The sequence below is a fragment of the Trachypithecus francoisi genome, unplaced genomic scaffold, assembly GCF_009764315.1.
Source record: "Trachypithecus francoisi isolate TF-2019V2 unplaced genomic scaffold, Tfra_2.0 Lachesis_group3, whole genome shotgun sequence".
Classification (NCBI taxonomy): Eukaryota; Metazoa; Chordata; class Mammalia; order Primates; family Cercopithecidae; genus Trachypithecus; species Trachypithecus francoisi.
Window position 1 is genome coordinate 88,245,905 of NW_022681468.1, and position 13,368 is coordinate 88,259,272.

Below are 13,368 nucleotides of genomic sequence, written 5' to 3' on the forward strand. Positions count from 1 at the left end.
CAGACTGGCAATGAAAAGCATATATTGCATCTCCCGTGACAATCATTTCCTTAGGAAGCATAATGTTCCATGTGTTGATTGACAGAAACCAGAGTAACATGCAGGGAAGACTTAGATGGCTTGGAAGGAACAGCTTTTAACCGACCATAATTTGGGGCTAGTCTGAGAACTTGGGACCCTCCGAACAGAAGAATTAGTGCTATTGAAGAGCCTAGATCCAGGGGAAATGGATGGAGACTCAAGTTCCAGGCCTCATTCTTAAGTATATAGACAGCACTCTTGGCTAGCATCCAGGGAAATCCAACCAGAGAGGTCAATGCCCTCCCCTGGAAGCCAGCTGCATTCTTTAGACCCATGTGTATTAGGCATTTTCTGGAGAGGAGCAACAGAGTGTAGTGGTTAAGTTGCTACATGCAAGGGTCCATCCTGGATTTAAATCCTGACTCCACACTTACGACCTTTGTGATCTTGAACAGGTTAGACCACCTCTCTGTGCCTCAGTTTTCTCATATGTAAAATGGAAATAAGGGTCGGCATGAGGCTTAACTAGTTTACATAGTTTAGAACAATGTCTGGTGCTCAGTAAAGAATCAGTAAATGCTACCTACTATAATTAAACTTATTAATGAGTATCTCAGAATTTGAAGTTAAACTGGAATCAAATCTAAGATAAATGTCTCAGGTATTTTCCTTGGTTGATAAATCATTACCATCACTTTTACTTTGACTGAGTAAGTGTGTTTGTGAAATTTTAGTAATGGCTGGGCATGGTGGTGTACGCCTATAGTCCCAGCTACTCAGAAGCCTGATGTGGGGGGGATCACTTAAGCCCAGGAGTTTGAGATCAGCCTAGGGGAACCCTCTCTGTAAATATATATTTAGAAATATATATATATTTAGAAATATATATATATTTGGAAATATATATATATATTTGGAAATATATATATATGGAGAAAGAGAGAGTATGATAGCAATTATTGATAGAATAATATTGACTTGCAAATGACAGTTGGGCATAACTTTTCAGTGTGACTTTCATGACACTGTCAATCCAGCATTTGCCCCTCAGTTCTTCTCCTTGTGTCCCAAAGGCACTACATGTTCCAATTGCCTGTTGCTGTATAACAAAGCATCTGAAAGTCTAGTGGCTTAAGATAGCAGTGGGCAAATTGTTTCTTTAAAAGGCCAGAGAATATATATTTTAAGCTTTGAGGGCCACATATGATCTTTTTTGCATGTTTTTCTTCATTTTGTTTTGTTTTATAATCCTTTAAAAATATACCAAGCCATTAGCTCATGGGCTGTACGATAACATACACTCAGGTTGCAGGCCAGATTTTACCCACAGGCCATAGTTTGCAGACCTCTGTCTTAAGGCAACAACTTATAGATTATTATTATTTCTCATGGTTCTAGGAATTGATTGGCCTTGGTTAGATGATTTTCACTTAGGGTCTCTTGTGTGGTAACAGGTATATGGTGGCTGAACAGTCACATAGTGTCTAGAGTCCTCAACACATGGTTGAAGTCATATATAGAAAATCAGGCTAGGTGTGGTGTCTCACGCCTGTATCCCAGTACTTTGGGAGGCCGAGGCGGGTGGATCACCTGAGGTCAGGAGTTCGAGAACAGCCTGCCCAACATGGTGAAACCCCATCTCTACTAAAAATACAAAACTTAGCCGGGTGTGGTGGCAGGTGCCAGTAATCCCAGCTACTCGGGAGGCTGAGACAGGAGAATCACTTGAACCTGGGAGGTGGAGGTTGCAGTGAGCCGAGATTGTGCTATTGTGTTCCAGCCTGGGTGACAAGAGTGAAACTCCATCTCAAAAAAGAAAAAAAAGAAAAAAAGGTAAAAAACAAAACAACAACAAAAACTGTTTCCTGGTAAAAATATTTCTGTATGACGTTGACTGATTCTCATTGTTTGGAAAGTTGAGAAAAACCTCACTAAGCCATTGGAAGTTTGGCAGATTGATTTTCAATGGTCTCTGAAGGAAGCATGTCAATCAGAGAGGGAGCTTCTTTCAGGTACAGTGTACTGCTCTAGTTTAAATGGTCTTCCCACCAGCATGAACTTGCCACCAGCACAATCATCTTCATGGAGTCAAAGGGGAAAATTTAGTTCCTTGTTGTTAGCTTGGCTCCTTCCCTCTGTCTAAAACTTATAACTCTGTAGATTCATTTTTCGAGGATGCTTTATTCTATCCTAATGTGTTGGGATTTCACTATGGACCAAGCAATGTGCAGATCATAGTTATCACTGGAGGGCGGCTTAGCTAACCTGTTTCACCATTCAGACATTTAAGAGGCACTCTGGGAGGCAGTTTGCAATCTAGTTGCTCTGTTCTTCTTTCCAGCTGCTTTTGTTGCACATCCTGTGGTGATATAAACGGTAGGGTGGGGCAAAAGCTAACTGGGGTTGTGCTCATCTGAGATTTGTCTAGAAGCCTTGAGAAGAAGATCTGGAGTGTGTACATTTCCCTTGGCCCTTTCTTTGACTTTTCTCTGATTTTCCCCAGCCTCAAGCACATTTGCATATTCTCCTGGTGAGTCTCCCTTTCATGTCCAGCCACTGTGCTCTTCTATTTCTGAGGATCTTATCCCATTCTCAGTCAGCGTCTGCAAGAGTTAGTTATGTTGGTTTTCTAAGCATTGTTTCATTAACATTAGGCAGAAATTCAAAAGCACACTGGTCAAATTGTTTTAATTTAATTGTCTGGTAACTCCATTTGTTTGCATTTCTGTTCAAAACCATTTAAATCGCAGGTGTATGTTTTTCACACTGTATTCCCAACTATTGTTTTTAAAAATTATTTCTCTAGTTTGGAATTATTGGATGTATCTATCTTCTTGAACATTATCCAAATACCCACAGAGAGTTATTAGGCTAGAAAGACCTTTCTAAGGCCAGGCAAACCTCTTCCTCTGACTACTAACAGTTTTCCTCCACAAATAATAAGAGCAGATCGTGGTTCCACTCAGGTAAGTCTGCCTGAAGGGAAGGCGTGCGTGCTCTGCTTTGCTGGTTTTGCAACCTGCGAGTTCAGTGTCTGTCACAGCTGAATCTGCAGGGGGCAGGGTGGCTTGTTGCTTCATTTCTTGAACTCATCACAGCTGGGTGTTTTAAACAGTACAAGGGGAGTGAGACACAGCTTGTGCCTTTCAGGAGTGCATCATGGCAGTACAGAGATCTGTATGGCTACCCCTGATTCCCATGTTTGAAGATTATTCACATTGACTTGTGTTTCTCGGATGTCTCAAAAAGAAAAACACAAAACATTTCAACTGCAAATAATACTCAAATACCTAGCTCCCTTACTTGCAAGGATACGTATGCTTGTAAGGTTTCTCCCTCACCACTGGTTCATTGGACTTCAGATTTCAGCGTTTGATGGTCCAGCTATTAGAAGTGTAGAAAATGGTACCCTGGGAAGTCCACATGTGAAAGGGAATATTATCGACAATGAGACCATGTAAATACTTGGAATGGCTAAGAGAGAAAGGAGAGTTTTAAAAAATAGAGAAAGACAAAGCTGAAAGCACCCAACAGTGCTCTTAGCTAATGTTCATCAGTGGGGACACAGGATGAGGGAATGATGGACCCTTCTTTTCCTCTGAAGGCCTGAAACCTTGATCCTAAATGAGAAGCAGAGGGCAGAGCATGGGTTCTGATGGTGGTGCCAGCTTAGTGCTGTTTGCCCAGCCAGCAAAGAAAAGGAAGGTACAAGGCAAGAAAGACTCTGTTGAAGCTGGGCCACTCCCTTGAGCCACCGCTGCAGATATGTATCTCAGAACTAGACTTTCCAGTTACACACCCGATGAAGGAGACTACGTGTTTTTACCACATATGTTCACTGTCTCGCGCCACAGGAGCCCTCAGAAGAGCTCTCCCATCCTGCCCATGTGCTTGGTGCCTTCTTTATGCTATTTTTAAGTTCATGAAGAACAGCTACACCCCTCTTCAAACCATAGAATCCTAGATTAAGGAACCTTGTTTATAATCTAGTCCAATCCTTTTATTCACATATTCACATATTTAGAATTTTTTTTTTTTCCAAAACAGAGTCTTGCTCTGTTGCCAGGCTGAGTACAGTGGCGTGATCTCAGCTCACTGCAACCTCTGCCTCCTGGGTTCAAGCGATTCTCCTGCCTCAGCCTCCTGAGTTGCTGGGACTACAGGCACATGCCACCACACCCAGCTAATTTTTGTATTTTTAGTGGAAACAGGGCTTCACCATGTTGGCCAGGATGGTCTCGATCTCTTGACCTTGTGGTCTGCCTGCCTCAGCCTCCCAATTTTAGAAATAATTTTAAGCTTACAAAGAAATTTCTAGTATATTACAGAGAAACCCTAGATATACTCTTTACCAGTTAGCATTTTGCCCCATTTACTTTGTCATTCTTTCTCTCTCTACTTCCCCACCACACATATGTATGAATATACATATTTGTTTCTGAACCATTTGCAAGTTGTTAACATCAACTGAATAATTCCTTGCACCCTAAATACTTTAGTGTGTATTTCCTAAGAAGAAGGACATTTTCTTACATAATCACAATACAGTTATCAATTGCAGAAAATGTAGCAATCTACCTTCCATGTTCCAATTTGGTCAATCAATCCATCATGTCTTTTATTGCTTTCCCCCTCACTGTGTGAAGATCCAGCTCCAGATCACGTATTGCATTTAGCTGTCATTCATCTGGAACAGTTCCTTACCTCTTCTTTGTCTTTCATGTTGCTGACATTGTTGAAACATTTAGACACCATGTTTATTTTTCAGATGAAGAGTTAAGGTACTTCCAGGATCACACAGCTAGTTGTGGAAGAATCAAGACTAGAAACAGGATATTTGAAACACAGAACAGATAGGCTTCAAATTAAATTTGAAACTAGATGATTAAGAGTATATCATTTGCCTTCACTAAATTTTTATTAAGTTTTCTTCAACTACCCAGTCATTTAGAAACTTAAGAGATCACTGAGGTAGACAATTGTTCACCTGTAGAACAAGATTTTGCTATCCTAAAAGGGCTTAATGCTCAAACTCACAATTAGCAAGAAAATAAGACCCTTACCTTGCAGTTTTCATTAGACAAATACAACTTTTTGGTGGTTGCCTTAGCTAGTCCAGCAAAACCAGCTAATATTTATACCAACACTGCAATTTGTCCAAACCATGCCAAGTCCAGTGATTGGAAGAACTAAGATTGGAAAAAAAACTGAAAACAGAAAAAGCTGAGCTTTGCAATCCAAGGGCATGGTAGTAGCTTATCCATTTGGAAAGATTAAATCCAGTGGACAGGGACAAAATAGTTCTAAGAATTTAGGAATACAGCAGTCTTTTGGCATTCTTTATGAAAAGGAAAATTCCATTCAGTTGCTGTAAGGTGGTGACTACCGATAATGTGCAAGTGTTGTGTGTTCTATGCATGTGCCTGCACACATGTATGCATGTGTGTTAGGAAGAGAGCTGGGAAGGGCAGATGGAATTTTTTTTCTTTTTCCCAGTCTTCTTTTAGCATAGAAGGAGAGGAAACTTGAGAGACTAGACCATCCTTTATTGAGGTCTTGAAATTTTAACTGTGGCATCATAGCTGGTTGTTACCCGTGCCACAATGGCTACTCCCTTCTGACTCCTGTTCCACTTCTTTGGCCTCCAGTCCCCTCTGTCCTCTTGCAGAGAATGTTCAGGCAGCAGAGTTCCCATTCCTCGGAGCCTGCTCACCCTCTCCAAAGTGGCTTCCTCCTCCTCCCCTTGGCAGGAAATCCAGCCAGTTCAGGAGCACTCTCCTGGGGGGTGTTGCTCTAACTGTGTTATTGGTGTAAGTTCTCTGTAGTAGGAGAGGGCTGGTTGTCGAAAGTAGTAGTGGCCATAGTGGTAGTAAGAGTAATAGTTGTAACTATCATTTTTGAGTACTTACTGTGTAATAGGCACTTTCCATTTGTCAACTCATTTAATCCTCATAACCACCCGGGTGGTTCTCATTTTACAAAAGAAACTGAAGCCCAGAGAGATTATGGAACTTGCTAACATCCTGGGAGCCCTGACTGAAATCTTGAAGACTCCAGCGCCAGTTCCATTGGCCTCTCCCCTTTGCCCAGAGGCTCAGCTGTCTTAGAAGACATTTGCATCTTAATGGCAGCTTCTTTCATTCTGAGGGCTATACAGTTTGTAAAGCTGGCTGTGTGTCTCCTGGGAGCTTCTAGTCAAAGGAGGTGGTGGAGGGGCAGTTAGTTCTACCCAGTGACTAAGGAACTAAGGCTCAGTGACTTATGCAAGTTTCGAGCCAAGAAATTAGTGGCGTTGAGCCTTGAACCCAGCTCTGATGATTCTATTCCACATGTGTCATTCCTCTTTCTAAAACCAGCCAAGCTTCCTGTTGCTCTCACAATGAAGGCCACACCTCCGCCTTGACTTGCAAGGCCTACCTGAGATAGCTTCTTCACCTTTCCCACCTCATCTTACACTACCCTTCACTGCCACTCCTCTCCCGGCTCCTCTAATTTTCTGTCATGCTTCCCACTTCAAGTCTTTGTACATGTAGAACCCTGCCATATGCCCTGTCCTTTTCTTTCTTTCTTTGCATGGATCACAATGGGCAATTGTATATTTAGCTAATTATTCATATTCTCTAGTAGACTGTGTAAAGAAGGTATTTTTGAGTAGGTCCCTTTGTCAATAATAACAGTGACAAATTCCCAGTAGGAGACCTAGTAAGGGGCAAGGCCCTGAGCCAGACAAGGGAAGGACCCAGAGGTGAAGGTGTCCTGGCCACTGCCTTTGGAAAACTTGCCTGCTAGTGAGGAGGGGAGAGCCAGGAGGAAAGGAATAAATTCAGGGGTGACCAGAATTACATGGAAACTTTTGTTGTGGAGAGACCCATGCTTTAATGGATGGAAAGAGGTTCAACTGAAAAGAGAAAGTACATTCTAGGCAGAGAGAGTACAGAATAAGGCACAAAATTGCCCAAGGATCCAACAAACCAGAATGGCAAATAGGTTTTTACATGTATCATTTCCTGTAATAAGCTTATAAATAAATGTGGGTACCAGAAGTTAAGCCCCACTAGTTTAGGGGTTTTGGTCCCTTTCATTCATTACTACATTGCTGGCTACTACCTAGTGTCAGGTCGCACTTTAGTAGGTGCTCAGTATTTTAACAGTTTATTGAATGAATAAGGTAGGTACTCTCTGCTTGCATTTTACAGATGAGGAAATGCACAAATAAGTGACATGGTATATAAGTAGTAAAGCCAGGATTTTAAGAAAATATGGGAAAATATGTTTTATATTGATGGGGCTGAAAAAGGGCCTTTAAAGCATAACATGTATGCAAAGTATAAAATAAGCAATTGACAGATTTGATTTTAAAAAATTTTAAATTACTTTGCCAAAAAAAATCAGTATTCAAAGAAAGTACTGGACTGTATAAAGCTAACTAACATAATTTAAAAATAGTGTTGATATCATTAATATATAAAGAGCATTTAAGAATCAACAGAAAAAAACAAATGCTCCAATAGAAAAATGGGCAGATGCCGCAAAGAAGCAGTTCGTAAAGAATAAATAAAAGTAGCCAAGTAAAATAACCAATAAAAGATATAAATAGATATATAAATATATATAATCACTCCACATTAAATAAAAATATGAATATAAACAGTACTCTGTTATTTTAGGTGGAGACTGATAAAATACAGTATTGGTCAATATCTGAGGAAGCAAGCAGGTAATCTTATATATTGGGTGCAAGAATATCAATTGGTGTAGTCTTTCTGGAAAGCAGTGTAACACTATATTCCAAATTGTAAAATGAGTCTACTCTTTGATTCAGGATTTTAGCTATTCTAAGTGGATAATCAAGCAATTACATCAAAACGTTTTTATAGGACCACACATGGTGGTTCATGCCTATAATCCCAGAACTTTGGAAGGCTTAACTTCCTTAAGCCTAGAAGTTTGAAATCAGCCTGGGCAACAAGGTGAAACCCTGTCTCTACAAAAAACAAAATACAAAAATTGGCCAGGTGTTGTGCCATATACCGGGAGTCTCAACTACTTGGGCAGCTGAGGTTGGAGGATTGCTTGAGCCTGGGAGGTAGAGGTTATAGTGAGCTGTGATCATGCCTCTGCACTCCTGCCTGGGAGACAGAGTGAGACCCTGTCTCAAAAAAAAAAAAAGGCTTTTACAAGTAATTCTCACAGCATTCTTTTGAATATAATGAACATTTGGGAATAATTTAAATGTCTATTAATAAGGGATTAGTTAAATTATTATATATCTATTAAATGAATTTCTGTGAAGCCATTATATATGGTGATACACAGTAGGGGTTGGCAGGCTATGGCTCAAAGGCCGAATTCAGCCTATTGCCTGGTTTTGTTGATAAAGTTTTATTGGAACCCAACCACATACACTAATGTATGTACTTTCTATACATGAATTAGTTTATGTAATGTTAGCTGTCATGGCTGCTTTTGTACCGTAATGACTGAATTGAGTAGTTGCAACGTAGACCAAATGATCCAGAGGCCTGAAATATTTATTATCTGTTCCTTTACAAACAAGTTTGCTAACTCTTGATATATAGCTTTGTTTATTGATGTGGAAAGCTCTCTGTAACATGTTATTGCATGAAAAAAGCAGGGTACAACAATCATACATAGGTAGTGATCACCTTGTTACATAAAATCATGTGGTGCTATGAGGTGCAAAAAAAAAAGCACCTTAAAGAACATAGTTTTGGCTGGGCGCGGTGGCTCACGCCTGTAATCCCAGCACTTTGGGAGGCCGAGACGGGCGGATCACAAGGTCAGGAGATCGAGACCATCCTGGCTAACATGGTGAAACCCTGTCTCTACTAAAAATACAAAAATTAGCCAGGTGTGGTGGCGGGCACCTGTAGTCCCAGCTACACAGGAGGCTGAGGCAGTAGAACGGCGTGAACCCGGGAGGCGGAGCTTACAGTGAGTGGAGATCACGCCACTGCACTCCAGCCTGGGCAACAGCGCAAGATTCCTTCTCAAAAAAAAAAAAAAAAAAAAAAAAAAGAATATAGTTTTGAGAGCGATATCCTGAATCATGTTTAACAAAATATTCTGGGTTACCTGTAAGTTGTGAGACTTCAAGTGATTTTTCCTTCCTTAACCTCTGTATATTTTTCTGTAATTGCTAAGTTTTTAAAACCAATCAAGTTATTACATTTTTTTTTTTTTGAGATGGGATCTTGCTCTGTCACCCAGGTTAGAGTGCAGTGGTGCGATGTCGGCTCACTGCACGCTCTGCCTCCCAGGGTCAAGCAATTCTCTTGCCTCAGCATCCCGAGAAGCTGGGATTACAGATACCTGCCACCACACCTGGTTAATTTTTGTATTTTTTTTAGTAGATATGGTGTTTCACCATGTTGGTCAGGCTGATCTTGAACTCCTGACCTCAGGTGATCCACCCGCCTCGGCCTCCCAAAGTGCTGGGATTACAGGCATGAGCCACTACACCTGGCCCCTGTTTTTCAAACAAAGAACTTGAACTGATAACTTACAAAAGAAGAAATAGAGCTACTAAGCAGACACAGGGGAAATGTTAAGGCCTTGCAAATAATGTAAACTGAAAGTATTTTATCTTTTAAGTTAAGAAATTTTGAAACTATTTCATACCAGTTCTGAGTTCAGTGAAACTCTTCTTTCATAAATTGATGGTGGCCTTATAAATAGTTACAATTTTGGAAAATAATTTGACAACATTTTAGTACCTTTTAATATACACCTTGAATTTTTCTAACTTTAATGTACACCTTAAAACAGTAATCTCGCATTTAGAAATATATAGTTTCACAGAAATAATTTCAGTTTATGAAAGACTATATACATCAAGTTGTCTAAATAGCATAAAATGTCTTTGACTTAAAGCTAAATGTAGTTGAACATAAAATCTCACAAATGCTATGTTTACTGCAGTGGCAAAAATACAGAACAATGTGAAGTAGAAACAAAGGTGAAGAACAACTGACATTCTCATGCTTTGCTGGTGAGAATGTAAAGCAACCACTATGGAAAATCGTTTTTCAGTTTTTTATAAAGTTAAGCATATATTTACCAGATGGCACACAATTCTACCTCTATATATTTACCCTTGAAAAATCAAAACTTCTGTTCACAAATAAATATCTACATGGATATTTATAGCAGTTCTATTCATAAATGTCAAAAGCTGGAAACAACCCAAATATTCTTCAGTGGGTAAAAAAACAAACTGTGGTGCAGCCATAAAGTGGAGTGACACTCAGTAATAAGAAGGAGCATGCTATTGATAACCATGAAAACTGAATGAATCTTAAAAGCATTATGTTGTGTGAAAGAAGGTGGCCTTAAAAGCTCACACAATGTATGATTCCATTTATGTTTTTGGAAGACAGACCAAAGAATACAGAGCAAAGTGTTTGCCAAGTTTAGGTGTGGAGGAGGGTGTGGCAATAAAGGGATAGCATCACAGAATTTTTTGGCAAGATAGGCTGTTCTGTATCCTAATTGTAGTGGTGGTTAAACAAACCTATAGACATTAAATTCATTGAACGATACACCAAAAAACAGTAAATTTTACTGCATGTTAATAAAAAAAAAAACAAATTGTTTAGGAAAATACTGGAAGAGAATGCATGAAAATTACAATATTGTTTGTTTAAGGTGACGGTGTTATGGACAATTTTCTTGTTTCCCCAATGTTACATGAAAAAATTATTTCTATAACTAATATACTTATAAACAAACCTATTGAAAGACTCTAAATTCATGGTACTATCTAAGTTTGAGAAATGAACAAATAGCCCTTCATATGTCAATAAAATCTTTTTCTTTTTTTCACGGAATCTTGCTCTGTCACCCAGGCTGGAGTGCAGTGGCGCAATCTCAGCTCACTGCAACCTCGTGCCTCCCAGGTTCAAGCAATTCTCTTGCCTTGGCCTCCCTAGTAGCTGGGATTACAGGTGCATGCCACCACACCCAGCTAATTTTTATATTTTTAGTACAGACAGAGTTTGGTCATGTTGGCCAGGCTTGTCTCGAACTCCTGACCCCAGGTGATCTGCCCACCTTAGCCTCCCAAAGTGCTGGTATTACAGACATGAGCCACCATGCCCAGCCCATATGGCAATAATATCTGAAGACACTGTGCATCTTACGTCATCAGGAGCAGTTCAAATTTTGTCCAGGAGCCTACTTATGAAACTAATAAAGCATGCAATTTACTTTAGGAAGCACAAGTGTAAGTACTCATGGAATTTTTGCTTTGTTAAAGCTTCTTTCATTTGGAAAATTTACTTTTGTAGAATTCTGTATTCACCTTTGATGCCAAATAAATGAGATTATGTTTTAAGGCAATAATAAACTTATGTAAACATGCATTATCTTATTTGTTCTTCAAAATCCTCTAACTCCACCACCAGAAGGTAAAAATGGTTAGTGTATGCTCTTGTTGGAAAAGAGGAAACCAAGGTACATTCTAGTTTAAACACTGTGTAATAAAAATGCTGTTTTCTTTAACTTTTCTTCAGGAAGACAGATTGTACTTTTTTTGTTGCTTGCCAGTAATGATATTTAAGACAATATTATTGTATCTTTTCTTTCAATAATTTCCTGGGCTTTATTAGGAGAAAAAGTATTTATTTTATTATCGAAAATTAATGAGTGCTTTGGTTGTGATGAAATTCTCTCATCTGTTTGGTGTTTCAGGATTTTATATTGCACACTGATCTTGCCTATGTATTACCTCGAGCCTTTCTTTTCGTACATCTTCCTCAACCTACAGCTCATGATCTTGCAGGTCCTTCACCTTTACTGGGGTTATTACATCTTGAAGATGCTCAACAGATGTATATTCATGAAGGTAAGGACTGTCCAAATGTTATTGCTCTTAATGTCATTACCAGGTTAATGGTGAGGCCCAGACTGTTGAATATTCAAGTTAATTCATGGTTTTAACCAGAATTATTTTTTCTTGATTTGATCATTTTTGATTAAAATTTTGGTAAAATAGAGCTAGATTTTTCATAAGTAGGTCTTTAAGGTGCTTTTAAGAAATTGCTTTTATTAGAACATGTTATTTTTGACATTTAAAAAATGTCAAAAATTCAAAAATTCTAAAAATTGCTGCTTGTTTTTATGCTTGAAGAAAATTTTTAAACTTTTGTTTATTGAATGTAATATTTGTGCATATTTATGTGATATTTTGTACATGCATAGAATGTGTAGTCAGGACATTTGGGGTATCCATCATCTTGAGTATTTATCATCTCTTAGTGTTGGGAACATTTCAAATCCTCTCTTACAGCTATTTTGAAATATACAGTGTATTGTTGTTAACTACAGTCACCTGCTACTGAACATTGGAATTTATTCCTTTTATCTAACTCTAAGTTTTTACCTATTACCCAGCCTTTCTTCATCTTCCTCCAACCCCACCAACACACCCTTCCCAACCTGGTGGGTTTTTATATGCCTGTTGGCCAGTGTATGTTTTTTCTTCAGAAATATTTATTCATGTCCTTTGCCCCTTTTTAATGGAATTACTATTACTATTATTTGTTGTTGTTGTTTTACTGTTGAGCTGTTTGTTTTCCCTGTATATTCTGGATATTAGTCCATTATCAGACGAATAATTTGCAAAGATTTTCTCCCATTCAACAGTTTGTCTTTTCACTAAGTTGATTGTTTCCTTTGCTGCACAGAAGCTTCTTAATATAGTCCCATGTGTCTATTTCAGTTTTTGCTGCCTGTGCTTTTGAGGTCTTAGCCATTGAATCTTTGCCTAGACTAATGTCCTGAAGTATTTCCCTGAAGTACTTCCCTTATGTATTCTTCAAGTAGTTTTATATTTTAGGGTCTTATATTTAAGTCTGTAATCTATATTGAGTTGATTTTTGTATATGATGAGAGATAGAGATCTAATTTCAATCTTCTGCATGTGGATATCCAATTTTCTACACACTATTTATTGAAGAAGGTGTCCTTTCCCCCAATGTATGTATTTTTTTTTTTTATTTCTGTGAAAAATGGCTTTGGTATCTTTTTTTTTTGTTTTTTTTGACAATGTCTTGCTCTGTCTTCAAGGTTAGAGTGCAGGGGCATGATTATGACTCACTGCTGCCTCAATCTCCCAGGCTCAAGCAATCCTCCCACTTCAGCCACTCAAGTAGCTAGGACTACAGACACATGCCACCACACTTTGCTAATTTTTAAAATTTTTTGTAGAAATGGGGTCTCTATGTTTTCCAGGATGGTCTCAAACTCTTGGGCTCATGCAATTCTCTTGCCTTGGTCTCCCAAAGTGCTGGAATTACAGGTGTAAGGCACTATGCCTGGCCAACA

General features: G+C 38.9%; 1 protein-coding gene across 1 annotated transcript in view; it reads left to right on the forward strand.

Moving 5' to 3' along the window:
* Window positions 1–13,368, forward strand: part of CERS3 (ceramide synthase 3) — a 121,865-nt gene that overhangs the window by 63,305 nt on the left and 45,192 nt on the right. Inside the window, exon 11 of the mRNA XM_033188834.1 lies at window positions 11,734–11,887. Coding sequence (XP_033044725.1) covers window positions 11,734–11,887 — 154 coding nt within the window. The remainder of the gene's footprint in view (window positions 1–11,733; window positions 11,888–13,368) is intronic.